General features: G+C 41.4%; 1 protein-coding gene across 5 annotated transcripts in view; it reads right to left on the reverse strand.

Annotated features, from left to right (window-relative positions):
• The window catches only part of MYPN (myopalladin), a 106549-nt gene that overhangs the window by 20366 nt on the left and 69221 nt on the right, over nucleotides 1-16962 (reverse strand). For all 5 annotated transcript variants that reach the window (XM_063101757.1, XM_063101754.1, XM_063101755.1 and 2 more), the window contains 4 exons: nucleotides 15423-16013; nucleotides 14729-14867; nucleotides 1868-2089; nucleotides 446-595 (listed from right to left, as the gene is read on the reverse strand). In XM_063101757.1, coding sequence (XP_062957827.1) covers nucleotides 446-595; nucleotides 1868-2089; nucleotides 14729-14867; nucleotides 15423-16013 — 1102 coding nt within the window. The remainder of the gene's footprint in view (nucleotides 1-445; nucleotides 596-1867; nucleotides 2090-14728; nucleotides 14868-15422; nucleotides 16014-16962) is intronic.

The following is a 16962-nucleotide window of genomic DNA, read 5'->3' on the forward strand; positions in this document are numbered from 1 at the left end:
CAACTTTTACAAACAACAACAACAATAATGAAAAAGGACTTTATAAGTTTGAGGGACATTCACAAGCCTTTACATAGTAATTCATCTATTCTCTAAAGAACAAAAATGACAAATCATTCTTTGATAGAATGATTGATAGAATGATTTATTGACTCTTCAAGAGAGTCAATGAGTTGATAAACACAAGATTTAGCCCAACAGGTCTGAGAGGTATATGCAGTGAAGAGACAGTATCCTTTGACAAAGGCTGAAGGGTTGAGTGACCCATCAGTGGCTAACTAGTCTTTTAAGCTGTGACACTGTGCTCTAGTTACACACAATCACAAAGCTTCTTATTCATTTTCCTCAGCAATCCTTAGTAACTTGCACGTCTCAAGGTCTCATTCACAATGACATCAACTGCTCCTTCCTGAGTGCGGCACAGGGCAGAACCCTGCGTCTCCACCTGGGGGTTGGCTGCCATGATGGTGTAGTTGCCGTCGTCATCACTGGTGGTGGATTCAATGTGCAGAGAACATGTCCCATCTCCTTCTCGCCTCATTTTGCAGTGCTCATTTCTTTTAGAAATCTGCTTCCCATCTTTGAACCAGTAAACCTGAAGTAAAAGATAACCAAGAAGAAATATACACTTTTTTGCACATCTTAAGAGGATACTGAATTATGGAATAAGGTGAGAAAATATCCAATTGTCATCGCTACAACAAGTGACCCACCCCTTATAAAGCACTTGGGAAAAAGTTATAAAATATACTCAAAATGACAGTATAATATGCGCCTCCACCTGTACCTATACAATATTTAAGTCAAAAATTCAATATAATTTAGGATTAAGATAAAGCTATTGACTACTTTCATTGTACTTTATAATTATTTTAAAAGCTACCATAAGGACCAGACATGTCTTCAGAGGCAAAATAATGAAAACCAGGAGCCTGGATTTTTCCACATTACTCTATTTATGAGTTCAAGTCTCTTCTTGTTGCAGATCTCAGAACCTAGAATAGCTCACCCTGCCTGAAAGGATAGCATGGTTTATAACACCAAGTGGAATTAGGCTAGGATTAATTCACTAAATTTCTCATTTAGCAAAAACTTAAATATATATATTACGTGTTAAGTTCTGCATGTGTCTCTCAAAGGGGGGGGATAAAGTACTAGTTGCAGCTGCCCTTCTCTACTTTTCTTGGTTACTTAACCATACATGAGAACCTTATGCTAATGTTTGTGAAAGCAGAGTGGAGAGATCCCCTGCCACAGCCACACTGGGTATAAATCTCTCTCTCAGCTGACTGCCAAAAAATCTGGTGACTCATAGATTTTTCAGCGGCCAGTGATAACAATATGACATTTTTGGCATTAACCAACCTAATAGTAATGATACAAATATAGTTCACTTTATACAACAGGCATCCTGGGGATATTCAATAGATACTAAATAGAAAGAAAAAGATCAATTTGGTGAGTTTGATGGCTAAGAGAATCAATGGCCCAAAATATAGTGTAATGACTAAGAAATTTATTTTAAATTTTAATAAAAATTCTAACTCACCCATAAGTCTGATTTCTTTTTGATCTATTTAAAGATCCTATTTCTTTTTACTTTTGGCAGCTGGCCAGTATGGATATCCAAACTCTTGACCTTGGTGTTATCAACACCATGCTCTAACCAACTGAGCTAACTAGCCAGCCCTAATGATCCTATTTCTAATGGTCTCTTTATAGTCAAATTATCTGAGCTTTGCTAATTGTCTGGTATTGGTTTTCATTCTCTCTGTAGACACTTCACTAGATCTGATAAGACTTTCCTGAAGGCACTGTCTATAGTTTTGTGCTGTTGGTTGGCCAACTGGCTGTCATCTTCCCCTACCTTTGGAACAGGTATCCCAACAATTTTGCAGGTGAATGTGACTGCAGAGCCTTCTGTGACCCGGAAGTGCTTGAGTCTTTTGTCAAAGATGGGAGCAATACACTTGCCCGTGGGGATCTCATCATGTTGGATTTCGTCGTCTGATTCATCAACAGGAGTACGTTCCAAGCGAAACTCTATTTCATTCATCAGCCTCTGCTCAAAGCTTGAAATTTTGTACTCCTGTCAAAATGACAAAGACATTTCCATTTCAATTTCTATGGCGAGGAAGAACATGTTCACCAGTATAACTGAAGCTGCAACTTTTAAGATACAGATTTAGATTTATACCACGGAACCCCAATAAACCAGACATGTTCCTTTTCCAGTTTCTTGCCATGGAGCACTAAAGGAAGTTTCAATGTCTCTGCTATAATCCCAAACTGAGTCCTCACCTTGAGCATGGAACCCCAGTAGAAATCTGTAGGGAATGGAATAAAGATGGAATCTAATGTCTGTGTTTCGGTATGTAGACCTGCCTATGGAGTTATTTCAGCAAAGCTGGTCTGAACTTCATTCTGATACATGCCTATATCACCAATTCCTGTCTCTACTGGACATTTCCATCTGCATGCTTGAGGAAAATCCATCTCCCTGAACAAATCTCCCTTAACCCTACGTCGACCTCTACTGCATCTTTCTGCTCCCTTCCCCACAAAACTATCTGAAATAATTCTTGATTGTTACAGGAACATTTTCTTGTTGCCTCTTCTCTTGCTAACCTAATCCCATTAGGTTTGTGCTCTCACTGTTCCACTAAGATTGCTACTGTCTGCGTTTCCAAATTTGCCAAATCCAGTGGTCGCTTATCTGTTTTTACCTTACCTGACCTCTCACAGGTGACTACCTTTTCCTTTTTGAACCATTTTTTTTTTTTCTGTTGGTTTCCATGATATGCCAGACTGGTTTTCCTTCTTCTCTAGCTGCACCTAATCAGTCTCCTTTGTTGGCTCCTATTCCTCTGCTCTAAGTGAGCTCATCCAGTCCCACAGCTTCAGATACTTTCTGCTCCCAAATCCACATCTCCAAGCCTGGTCTCTCCCCAGAACTCCAGAGTCATATACCCAACCTTCCACTCCACATTATGGTGCCTAATGGGCATGTGAAACTTAGTGTGGCCCAAATAACACACACTTGATTGCAGTCCCTCAGAAATGCTCCTAACCTGCTCTTCCTCATCTCAGGAAATGGCACCTCTATTCGCTCACTTGGTTAAACAGCATTTCTCACACTCCCTATGGTGACAACCAGGTTTTTAAAATTTTCCAACCCATATTTTGGCAAAACAAACAAAAAGTGAATTACTAGCAAAAAGATATAAAAAAGGTGTGGAAAATTATTACATTCAATAGATGTAAAATTTCCTTGTCGACTTGCTATAAAATTTCTTAATGGTTACTCTCAGTTTCCGTGCTTACCTCAAGGTGTGGAGGTGACAGCTTGCAGTCTGGCACAGTTCCTCAGACCACACTTTGAACGTGCTGAGTTAAAGCCTAAATCTAGGACATATCCTAGATTCCTCTCCCTCCCTCTCCCTGCCATATCTTATCTATCAAGCTTAATGTCACCTTCCCAAACCAGCCTACCCAGGCCACTTCCTCTAAAATAACTCATTCTAATTCTCTACACAGCACTCGTTATTATCCAGTATTTTTCTTGTTTATTGATTGAATGATTGAATCTTTAGAATGTTAGCTCCACAAGAGCAGAATCTTGTTTGTTTTGCTTCCCAAAGTATCAATAACACCTAGAATAGTGCCTGCCCCGTGGCAGGTGCTCAATAAGTTTCTGAGGAATGGGTGAATAAGTGAATGACATAGAGGCAACCGCTTGTTGCAACATGATCGCATCTTTGAGGAATCTGGAGCCATGTGCTTGGGGTAAGGGTGAGAACTTTGGTTAAACTCGTGACTCTAGTTAACCATAATTTTGTAATTGAGGTGGACTTACTTTGCTTACCCAGTCTAAGAAGTGGCAGAGAGGGGCATGTTTAAAATTGGTTGCAAGAAATTGAAACCAAGAAGGACTTAGTTTCTGTGTTTCCTAAATTCCAGTTCTACCCAAATTCAGACGGTTATATGCATAACACAATAACAAGAGTATGTAATGTGATTCAATGGCTTGAGAACACTTGGGTTCTGAACTCAATTATTCCTCCAATGACTAGGAGCTGGTGCATATCAGCCATATGCTTCCAAATTCCATTTTGGCTGGCCAGTATGGGGATTCAAACCCTTGATCTTGGTGTTAGAACACCGAGCTCTAACAAACTGAGCTAACTGGCCAGCCCAATTTATTTTTAATTAGACATTCAAACCAGTTAAAGTAAAAGAGTGTTCACCTCCACTAATGTCACTGGATTCTCTGAAATCTAATTTAGTTTAAAAATATTAAGATTATCTTCTACATTATAGGAATTTTTTTCAAAAAAGTTAATAATTAAAGCTTCCAATTATCTATCTGTTAGGCTGAACTATATGAAATTGCCACTTTTGTAAGTCAACAATGGTAGAATATCAGCAGTTTTATATCATTCAACCTAATACTTCACAGTGATGATATTTTCCACAAATACATTAAATGGTCCTACAAATTTGAAATATTTCCTAGTCTGGCTAGTTTAAAATCACACCAGGGATGTATTTTTCTTTTTTGTTGGATTGCACTCATGTTTCTAAATTGGTATTATTTTCTTTTTTAACAAATTTGGGTTTGTTCATTTCCCAAGATGTTTAGAAGTAAAACGAATGAATCATTTTATTCTTTTACCATGTGAGGTTGGTGTTAAATAATAGCTTTGTTATTTTTAAGTTACATTCAAAAAAATAATTCACATAGTTCTCACTCCACATACAGATCGTATAGTTCAGGAAACTCCGTACTTTCTGGGTGGGTGGCTGTGCTCCACCTCTCTGAAGTTTTGTGACCGTCAGTGGAGAGGCTGTGAGCTGTGTGCCTGTGCTCGTGGGGAAGAGCGGCTGCAGGTGCTGACAGAGCCTGTGTCTGGGAGAGGGCAGTGGTGGTGAAGGCGTGTGGATCGCACCCACCTTGGAGGCTCACCAGGAAATTAGTGGGGGACTCTTGTAGTTAAATGAGAAAGAAAATTCTCATTTCCTAAAATCTAGTTCAGTGCTTAACTAAAGAGTCATGCTTTTCATAGTTTTTTTTGCTAACATTTCAGAAACAAAGATTAAAGCAAATGAAGTCCCGACCTTTTACCAGTTCTCAATGAATGGTCCTTGTTCCTATGGGAGTAAGTGAGGAAAAGGGGTTACGGGGTTGGCATATGAGACTCTTTTTACTCTCAAATGGTCTGTTTGCAGTTGTTCCTGAAAAACTCTACAAAGGCTTTGCTTACATCAGATCAGGATATTACATATCTGAATCCAAACCACCAGGAAAACAGAGGAAGTTGAAGGGTAAAGAGAATCAGGAAGACCAGCCCCTGAGGCCTAGAGAATAAAATAAACAGGGGAACCAGGGAGCCAGCCCAAAGTGGAGTCGTACTTCTGTGGGTTTTCAATAGGCAAGAGGTCTTAGCCTTCCATAGCTTCTCATCTTGTTTCATTTAAGTCCTCAGATTCCCAATCTGTTGCATACTATCTCTAGCCCCTATTGTAACTGAGTCCTTGCTCCAAGCTGAAGAACCTTCTCTGTAGCTTCTACTGCCTGACTGGTGAGGACTGGTAAGTTTCTGGCTAATCATACTGTCAGAGTTATAATAGGGGGAGATGGGGCCGACCCCGTGGCTCAGTCGGGAGAGTGCGGCGCTGGGTAGCGCAGCAGCTGCGCCCGCTGCGGGTTCGGATCCTATATAGGGATGGCCGGTTCGCTCACTGGCTGAGCGCGGTCACAAAAAAGGACAAAAAAAAAAAAATAGGGGGAGATGAATTCCTGACATTCTATATGGAAATTATGAACTAATTTTTTCCAAGGAAATAATATTGTACCTGGTGGTAAGTTATGATTATACCTATACTTTAGGAATACCATGACCAATATACAAATATCCTTTAAATGCCTGCCTTAGAATATAAATCGCACATTGCCTCTATGTATTCCAAACAACTAATTTTAGAAACTTGATTTTAAGTTGGGCCCTGATTTTACAGAATTTATAAATGCTTGAATTGATTTGGCCAAAAGAACTACACAAGCAATATGAAAATATGCATATTTTGTTTTATTATAAACATGTATATGTCTCGGTTAGATATTTTTTATCTTAACCAGTGCTACAAATTGGGAGGTGATGAAAACAGAACACTCAATGAGTTATTTAAAATATACTATTCATAAATATTCATAAATATTGTAGTGAAGATACAATTGTAACTAGATCTTGCGTGGAAGTTTCTACTGAGGCACCAAGATAGGCTAGATGTCAGAAAACAAGTGTTTTGAGACACACTATCCTCTAGAAGTTTCAAAGCAGGTGTTTAAGGACAGGTTAGGTGATTTAAACCTTTCATCTCCATCACAGATACAGAAGAGTCAGGAGGGTGAAAATCCAGTAAGAAGGCTTTGGAGAGAGCTATTATAGTCTATGAGTCTCCTACCTTCACCCACAGCCCCGGGGTATCTGTGTTTCACCTCAAGTCTAGCAAGGGAGATTAAACTAGGAGAGCTTGCTGTGCCTCCTACAGCTAGGAGGGCACAGTGGGTCGATGTCTGACTCTTGCCTTATAAATCTAAAGAGTGAGGAACGATCTTGCTTTTTGTTGATGGGCAAGCTGGAGGCTGAGTTGAGTGGCCTGTATGCCTAGATGTGTCAGGGCAGAGGGTGTGAGATGGTTCCTGACATGCAAACATGGGCTGTATATGAGACAAAGCCAGTGTAGGGTCAGCGTAGTCTCTCCAGGGTTGGGAAAGGAAGGAATCAGCAACAGGAGTTAGCAAAGTAGGGGAAGAGGGAACAAAACAGAGAGAAGCTGCCCATACCACCCTTCCTGGCTTTAGGTTTGCCACTTACAGCAGACCTCAGGGTGTGGGGTGGGGATGGGGGTAATTGTGTGTGGAGCCCTATTTTTGAATAAGGATTAGACTGTTGGTTACAAGAAGGACAGGAAGTTATGTATTACTGGATCAAGATTGCATTTTGCAACTTTAACTTTGCAACTTCGAATTACTGGATCAAGATTGTATTTTGTTACTTTACCCATAGAACGTCATAGGAATTAAAGGGGCCCGAAAAGTTTGAAATTGCCTTGCATTTGAGATTTCCAGGAGGAGGAAAAGAATTAGCCCTTTTGGATAAGTGTAAAGGGATAAGGGAACATAAAAATAAAATTGCTTTTTGAGACATACTTTTAAAATGTACCAGTTATATAATACAATGTATAAACTGCAGATGAGCAACAAAATAAGAATATGTAGGTCAAGCAGTTTCCATGAAAGATTCATTAAATATTTGGGAATTTGAACCTTAGGAGAAAGGAAACTATGCAACCATATGGCATGGGTATGTTACTAAAGCACTGAATCTTTAAATCTGAGATGTTAACAAAGATGCATATCATCCCCAAAGCAGGAATTGATGTTTTTCTGTAGTGCTTTGCAACTAAGAGTTGTTTTATCCCAAGGAAAATTACCCCTATTATACATAAATCAAAGTTGTCATTGTAAGGTTATGACTGATGTGACTCTGATTTTGTAAGGAAATTTGCAAACACAAGCACTAAGTTTAATTTAAATTTAAAGGTACTTTCTGCACTGTTCTGCACAAAGGTTTCAGTAACAATCCACTGTTCGTGAATGTGCATTTTAAATTTCCAGTACTGGATTTATGCTGTGTGAAAGCTGACAGAATCAAAATGGAATCACTTGTGTTAAAAGATCCCTGAAAAATAAAGCCAGAGAAGACCATGGAGATAAGGTTCTTAGGTGTAAATGGCTGACAACAAGAACTATCATAAAAGACTGCTAAATCTACAACCTTGCATAAAAAAATCGCAACCTTACACAAAAAAAATACTTCTGCAAGGACATCTGCACAGCAACTGCCAGTCCAACCTGAGCCTGGTGTCATTCTTGTTATTAATCCTTGTAGCCAAGGGTAATTATATCGAAACAATTATGTAATCCTCATTTTTCCTTTAAAAACCTTTGTGTTCCTTCACCTCCCTGAATGCACACATAGTTTACTATGGCATGCGTATTCCCATTACAATGCCCATTCTTGAATAAATATCATTGTCTTTTAGAGAGCCTCTGTCTTTGCCTGTTATTTAGGTTGTTTGTGCTCTCCATCTCCCCTTGCCTCATCCCCTTGGTGAGTGAAAACAGGAGTTTCTGTATCAGCTGCTCGCAGGTGACATCTGCGCTCAAATGAGAGATTATTTTTTCTGTGTAAATCTGGCCTGTGTGGAAATCAAATCAATGATAAATGATCCATTCTTTCTAGGCTCATGAATTGCACAGAATTACAGTTGCTCTATGAAGGAAAATGAAAAGCTAAAAAAATTATCTCAGAGGAATATGTTACTTGAAAATATAACTCCCTTTTTTTCCTTTAAAGATAATCCTCTTAAGGCTGATAATCTGACAGTGGGAAACATTTGATTTCTGAGACACATCTGTAGAAAGTTTCTTCAGATTGGCAGAGTGTGGAGAGTGCTTTCCTTCTGTTGAGAACCACAGAGTAATGGCACGTCCCAATCAGACACTGGCAAGGTATGGCCATGATTCAGCACTGCCTGAGCTCACTGGTGGCTTCCTCTACTCGGGGTTCTGAGTCTAGGCTTCAGGGGCAAATAGTCAAATAGGCTCAAACCAGCTAGAAAGCCTGCTCAGAGTGTTCCCAACTAATTCTAGGTACGACGTGCACTAAAAGAAAGTCTCATGTGTTGGAGAAGGTGTTTTCCTTTTTGTTCCAGGGACAGCAGAGTTTGGAGACAGCATATAAAAGAATCCTCGATAGACCTGGAGGTTAACATACATGGAGGATAATTTATTTTACTATTTATCTAATAACCACTCATTGACTTCAATAGAATAACTAGTCTTCATAGCTTACCCCTGTCCCTGCTGCCAAATTCTTAGCAAGCATCAACTAGGAGCGAAATACTGTGATACGCCCTAGGGATACAACATTCTATAAAACACAGATTTTACCGTCAAGGAGGTTGCATAAAAATATTTTTAACCCAAATTTTGTACTTAAAATAGATCATTACAAAGATGCACACTTTTACTTTATACTTAAATGTTCAATGAACACCAGAGTTTTGCTTAATTTCAGCATGTTTTTTAAAGTTTTCATCTTTTTAATTGGCTGATTCAAATGGATTGCTATCATAGCAGGTAGTATTCATAGTTAGGTATAATCAGTCTATATAGTCAAGTGGGATATTTCCATAGATATGCAACAAATCCAACCTTTTCTACTTGGTTAAAAGTTTCATTATTCTACCTGCGACTAAGGCAAATCCTATAGCTGAGTGTTAATTTGGCAAATATTCACTGAGCACCTACTCTGTGCCAGGCACAACAGGAATGCAGCGATGAACAAGACACCTCTTGATCTCAACCCCTGGAGCTCATGACTGGCACATTCTGGGTGAGCCTGTGGCAGAGGACACGGGGACACTTCACTATCCCAGTAGCCAGGGTCCTGTGATGCCCAAGGTGGGCAATGTAAGGCCAACGTGAAATTCTTACTAGAAAAGGAACAGATGGCATGACTATCTGCTCACAAAAGGGGATTGTCATAAAGAAGTCATGGTAAGAGGTGAAAGAAGTAAGATTTAAATAGAGGAGATGACTGGTAAGCTTAGAGAAGAAGGACATTAGGGGAACAAAAGGCAGAACAAAAACTTAGGTCCTTATTTTTTTCCCCTCTGTCAATGCAGGGCAGTATCTGGGAACTGGAGATAGTTTTAAAGAAGTGGGGGGGGGTGGAGGAGAGGGTACAGGATAAGAAGACGGGAAGGTTTCCAGAGAAACGAGGTCGAGGAAGAAAGGTGGAGTAAGACATTATGTGGTGGTGGGGGCCATGGAGATTAGAACTTAAGAACCAACATAGCAGGGAACAAATATTTACTGGGTGCAGAACATCATGTAAGTCATGTGTAAATTAAAATCATTCATCATGAAGACTCCTATTACATTTTGTGATTCCAGTTATTTTAACCTCTCATATTCACCGCACTAACCTAAACCTTTTAGGTTTTATTGATGTCCAGTCAAGATCTATTGATGACAAATGGTACCCTTCAAAAATAAGAAATAATGCAGCCTAAAATCTAGAAATCAGGGCACCTCTCTCTTGGCTTATCCTCAATGCAAAGGCACTTCATTGTCACTTTAGAAAGTTACAGAATTTAATAAATATAAATATCTGGCAGGATGACACCTTTGTATTTCACAAATTCTAAGAATCAACAAATGTTAATTGCTAATTGGAAATGTCATATAAAATGAGCTAGAGAGTAAATGCTGAAATATTACGACAGAGAAATAAATGCAACCTGGTAGATATGTCAAAGAAAACCCATTTTCTAAAACATAATTTATAAGTTTGAGTGCTGGTGAGAAAATTGCTTATAGGCAGTAGTATTCATATTTCAAGGAATTCTGGTTTATTTTCATGCTCAGTACAGTGTAGTAATGCTAGACCATACAAATGTTCTAGGACAGTTACTATTCCTCATTTGCTTAAGGCTAAAATAGGGGAAGGGAATCCATCTTTCTGGACCTACAAGTTTTCAAAGCAAAATAAGGCAAAAACAAACACGTCCTCTTCAGTAGGAATCATTTGCTGCCCCCCAGCCACTCCCACACATGTAGACAAATATGAGAGTGAGAAAACAGATCATTTTGATTCCTGTGTCTGCAGACTGCAGGTATAGATGACTATCAATACAAAGGTGTTTCTTGGGTTATTCTCTACTTGTTTCGTGTTCTTACATTTTGCTAAGCTAACTTTCTTCTTTTCATCACCAAGGGGCCACAGCACATTTTAGACAATTCTTCATGACATTTTTACTATCATTTCCCAAGGCATCAATGGACAAAACAATATTATAATGTAGTCTTCATTCCATTTCTCAAAACTTCCTCAGAATCAACATCTGCCAACCTAGTGCAAGTATTCCATCTCAGACAGCTCTGTAGTTACCTGAACACAGCCTGGATTTCATTATCCATGGCACAGAATGAAATCCAAGACCAATTCTGTACTTAACCAACCATAACAATTCTTGGAGTAATAATTCTCAGAACGAGACTGACACGTGGCACAGATATTCAGATGGAGAGGATTGAGATGCTTTTAGAGACTTTCCCAGTTCCTGCTATTAGCCCTGAAGTTAATTTATGATGGAGGATTAAGAAAGAGTTCTACTGGATTTATGGCACTCAGTTCATGGAAATTCATATTTACATGTACTCACATCTCAGGTAATTAAGAGAAAACCCTTCCTTTCCCCTGAGTTGGGCAACGGATTAGCCTAGATCTACTGACAGAGTAACAATAAAAGAAAAATCAAACAGCTTATGTGCTGAACTGGTACCATTTTTACAGGGTTCTAATTGTTCCCTCTCTGAGTTGTAAAATACATAGACTGAACACAGCTCTGATTTCAAGATACTTAACAGGACTAACGTCCATAAATGTGGTGACAGTGTAATAGGAAAACAAATCTGCGTTAGACCAAGCAACATTTATGGGGCTTGAAAGTAATTGTCATAAAACTAAAAAATGCTGCAGTTTCACCAAAAATGTGAACCAGAGCTCTAGTTCTAATTCCACCACTGACTGTTTGACAACTGTGCCTTAGTTTCTCTATCTAGAAGATGGAAAAGAAGAATAGTTGCCTTGGTGTTCGCCTCCCAGAAATATAAATTATTTGGTGAAATAACATATTAAAAGTGTACTCAGTTATGGCAAGTTTAAATATTCTGCTTCAGTTCAATAATTTTAAATCAATTTTTAAAAAGCTTTAAGTAGCACATTTTCTTTTTTTTTTTTTTTTTTTGTCTTTTTCGTGACCGGCTCTCAGCCAGTGAGTGCACCGGCCACTCCTATATAGGATCCGAACCTGCGGTGGGAGCGTCACCGCGCTCCCAGCGCTGCACTCTCCCGAGTGCTCCACGGGCTCGGCCCTAAGTAGCACATTTTCAAAAGAATCCTGAGGCTTCCGATCAAGATGGTGCAATAGACGGTCCCCAGTGTCACTCTCTCCCACAAATCAATCAATTTACAACTATAAAAAAACAACGACAGCCAAACTGGGGCAGCTAGAGCTCAGGGGGAGAGGAGGAGAGACCTATGGAGTTCATGAAGGCAGGAGAAACCACGATGAGAAACAGAAAAAACGCTCTGACCATTTCAACCCTCGGCTGCATCCAGGCTGGAGCTGCAGAGTGCATGGAACAGGAGCTGGCAAAAGCCGCAGCTGTGCCCTTCAGATGAAGTTGCTTGGAGGCGGCAGGGGAGAAGAGGGCCTTGCTGGCCCCCAGGCCAGTAAGACCATTAATAGGGTTCCTGTGGACCCACATAGGAGCAAAGAACCAGAACAACTGAAAAAAAGGAGCCACTCAGAGGCTGGTGAGTCATCGTAAAGGAACCGGTGCACAGCCTGTCCTGTGGGATGTGTCTGAAGCATGGGTGGTGGGGGAGATGTGCCCACTGGGAGAACACTGGGGCACAGCAAGGATAGCTGACCTGCCCCCTAATCAGTGAAGGACCACTCAGAGGGGACTGGTCAGGAATATAGAATTGCATGGGGTGCAGTTTGATGAAAAGATTCAGGCCCGGACCAGAGTTTCTGCCAACCCAGGTGCACCAGATCTCTTGAGAGCCGGATGTACCTATAAAGTCAACCATTAAAACCTGAACTGGACAAAGAGCCTCCCCTAGGGAATCAGTAGCAAAGCAGCAGTTTAGCTCAACCACAGAGCTCCAGTGCTGGTCCCAGAGGAAGTTCCCCCATTTTAGAAGTAAGCAAAGGACAACAAATTAGTTCCAGCACAGAGTTTAAATGGTGGGAACAGCAAATAATCCAACACAGAACTGAAAGAAAAAAACAAAGTACCCGCAACGAGATTCAAAGTTTCATATTTACTAGTAAAGGCCTCATTTCACGAAAGAACACCTATAATACTTAGAAGGACCAGAAGTCCGCTGGGCTACCAAACCAGAAAGGGAGGAGGGCCGGGGGCCTCAGCCGTGCCCCTACACCTGCAACCAGTCTTGAGGGTAGGGGATGAGGGCCTTGGCCACACCCCTTAACACATGCAGCCAGCCCAGCTGTGACCTCGGAGTCACCACAGGAAGCAACTTGGGCTCTCCCAGACAGGGTGGTGGGAGTCCCAGGGCCTTGGCCACACCCCCTGGATACCCACTGCCAACCCTGCAGCAACCACTGAGCTGCTGCAGGAAGTGCCCTGAGATCTGACCCAGGGTGGTGGGGGGCCAAAGGGCCTTGACCACACCACCCCTGACACCCACAGCCAGCCTAGTGGCAACCACCAAGCTGCCACAGGAAGCATCCCGGGCTCTCCCAAGCCACAATGGTAGGGGGCCTGGGGCCTCAGCCAGTACCCCCCGACACATACAACCAGCTCAGTGATGACCACCAAGCTGCAGCAAGAAGGGCCCTGGGTTCCCAAGCTGGGATGGTGGGGGGTGAGGGCTTTTGCCACACCCTCTGACATCTGCTCCCAGCCCGGCAATGACCAAGTCACCACTGGAAGCCCCTCGGTCTCCTCTATGGGAATGGGGGGTGCTGCAGGCCTCAATCCTGCCCTTCCTCCTTCCTCCTTCTTCCACCCCATTTCCTTCCCCTTTCTCATCTCCCCCTCCCTCCCAACTGTTCCACAACAACATCCTAGAATGTAAAAAATGATATTAATATAATTACATTTTCTTTAAAAATGAAAAAAAAAAAAGAATCCTCTCAGTAACAGTTGCCCAATATATAACATGATTGCAAAATACTATATATCTGTGGCTCCACTGGATGTAAGAGACAGAAACACTAAGGAAAACAGCACATGGTCAGGGAAATCTGGTGGTTTGTTTCCAGCAGTCACTTAAGTCACAAATTCCACAATATTTGTCATATTATTTTGACTGAAATTTTGTTATATTTCCAAATAGATTTTATCAGTTTCCATCTTGGAAAATAAATCAAGAGTTAAATTATTAAAATGTAAGCCTGCATTAAAAAATAACCACCTGATTAGCAAAAGCAAAAATAACTTGTTCAAATAAGAATATACTCAGTCTATCTTTCTTTTGTTTGTGTGATGCTCACTTGTGGCTTTCCTCTTTCTCTTTCGGTGTAAACACTTACTCGAAAGCAAGGAGTTGTACTGGTTGAACCACAGGATGTTGCCTGATGGCTATCCCCCATGACAACCTAATATAAAGATGGAGAGGAACTGGTCATCAGACCTCCAGGCACATTCGACTGAAGGACATCAAATGAAGGACAGCTCAGAACCTCAGAGGTCCTTAAAGTCTGGATCACCTCAAGGCTCACCTATGGAAATATCTCACAGATGTGACTGTGTTTGTTAAAACTAAGCTGAGGATTGCTGGAATGGACAACGGACTATGTAATCTCTCCGCTTCTTCAATACATTCTATTCGAGGTAAACCGATGTAAACAAGTAAACTGAATTAACTACTGGGGTAATCAAGAACTGCAAGTTCATGAGGACGTGCTTTCTACATGACCCTTGGTTAGTCTATCATCCAAGTTGTGTTATCAAGCTCACCGAGGTCAGATGACCTGAGTATCCAGGACTAAATTAAGCAAAATTATATTCCTTACAGTAAAATTCTAATAAGCCATTTGAGTCCAATGGTCTTACCTGCTGGTTTGATCTGACGTCACTGAAATTCATTTTTTTTCCCAAGTCTAGAATCACTGCATTCTTAGTTTCACGAATGTAATCATCGTTCGCCGGTTGAGGAGACTTGGTATTTTTCTTCTTTAGTCCCTGGGATGGCCTGAAAATAAAACCACACCCAACACACCCGTGAAAAGCACTGGCCAGTGTACAAACGCCTAGAAATCAGAGTGGTTGAAATGACAACCAGATACCAGCAGTCATTAGACACTACGGAGTTGAGTACTGAAAGGGAATCTGTGCTTGCAGAGGTCTTTTTGATATTTTAATTATTAAAAATTATTCAAAATAATCATGCTCGGGCCGGCCCGTGGCTCACTCGGGAGAGTGCGGTGCTGATAACACCAAGGCCATGGGTTCGGATCCTATATAAGGATGGTCGGTTTGCTCACTGGGTGAGCGTGGTGCTGACAACACCAAGCCAAGGGTTAAGATCCCCTTACCGGTCCTCTTTATAAAAAAATAAATAAATAAATAAAAAATAAAAAATAATCATGCTCTTTGTCCTGTGGTGTTCAAGATCCATTTTGTGTCTAAGACACAAGATTATCTATGAATCCACCAAATGAGAGGCCTGTCCCAGACCAAGCTATACTACGCATATGTCCCCTCTTAACTAGCACCTCTCACATTGAGAAACCTCAATGACACTTACACAGATGGCGCACTCTTAGGCAGCCCCATGGCATTGGTGGGTGGGACGGTGGGGAGAGAAGGCAGAACCGAGCTGAGGAAAGCCACTGGGTTCTGAATCCGGCTGGTGGGAGAAACAGGCAATGGGGACACGCAGCGGGGCTGAAACTGGTTTCCGCTGGGGACAGAAAATGTGAGTGGTGGCTGCGCAGGCTCCGTCGGGCCCACAGGGGGTGGCTCGTTTTGGATGGAAACCCCTCCTGGAGACTTGGTTTGCACGGAGGGGTGAGAAACAAAGAGGCTCTCTTTGCTCACTGTCCTCTGCAGAGTTTGAGGAGTGCTGCTCAAGGTGACCACGGGAGAGCCGGGAGGGGACATGGGTGCTGCGGTGCTGCTCGTGGAGGGGAAGAAATGCTTCGGCCGGGCCAGGCTGAATGTCTGTGATGAAGGCACCTTCACCTGCTTGCTGGACACTGTCACCGCCGGGGGGGCGGTGGAGTTGAAGATGCTCGTGTTGAAAGGAAACTCCTTAGGAGACGAAGGAGATGAACTTTGCACCTGCTGTTGTTCCAGTAAGACTTGGTTGTGAAGCTGTTGTAACTGAGTGGAATCGCTGCACAAAAAACAAGAGCAGGGGGAGAGAAGGGACATGCATTACCATGGGCCTCACCTTTCAGAAACTGTGCAGACAGGCTGTGTATAACTTGATGCTGATTAAGCAACAACCAGAGTGGCCATAAATCAGCCTTCTTCCTACAGAGCATCACTTGCATCGCATTCTTTGTGTTGTGACTCTGGAGTTGTGCAACATGGAATGTTTATAAATTAGAAAAAAGAAATAGAGACAATGTTCCTCCCATTGGCAGTTTTCAAAGTTCTGATGACCAGCAGACAGTATCCCAGCTTCGGAACAGAAGGCACTGAGCTACACACCGCTGTGAGTTACTGAAGGGGATTGAGTTTTCCAAGAGAATGTGCTGTATTCTTCACTCTGCCTTGTTATAGTGGAAACCTTAACAAAAAAGCTGCATGTGTCTTAGTGTTTTCCATCCTCTCCCAACAACAAACCTTTATAGATAAGATGAGCATATGTCCCCGTTCATCCAGGACAGTTCTGGTTCACACATCTTTTCCCAGCATAATTATCAATAGCACTCATTTTCACTCTCAAAAATGTCCTAGTTTGAATGATATATTATGTGGTCACCCTATTATAAATAGTCTTAGACTTTTCTTGTTCCTAAAAGGAGAAAAAAGATCAAGTTGGGAGCAGTTTCTTCTTTTATAGGAACTTGAGTCACAGAGGCATTACCTGATTTGCCTTAAGTTCCACGGTCTATTTAATTTCTCTTCACAAAACAGTTAATGACTTTTTAAGAAATAAAATGGAACAAAAAATGTCTTAAAATCGTATATGCATAAAGTCATCAAGGCTGCCAAATATTGCTGTTTAGGAGAATCTACTCTTGAATGAGTAACCATGGGAAGACCCACATGTGGGATCATAGTGCTTCAAGGACACTGGTTTTATGTTCTTTAGAAATACGTGTTGTTTCTGGGAC

This window comes from Cynocephalus volans, chromosome 7 (assembly GCF_027409185.1).
Source record: "Cynocephalus volans isolate mCynVol1 chromosome 7, mCynVol1.pri, whole genome shotgun sequence".
Lineage (NCBI taxonomy): Eukaryota > Metazoa > Chordata > Mammalia > Dermoptera > Cynocephalidae > Cynocephalus > Cynocephalus volans.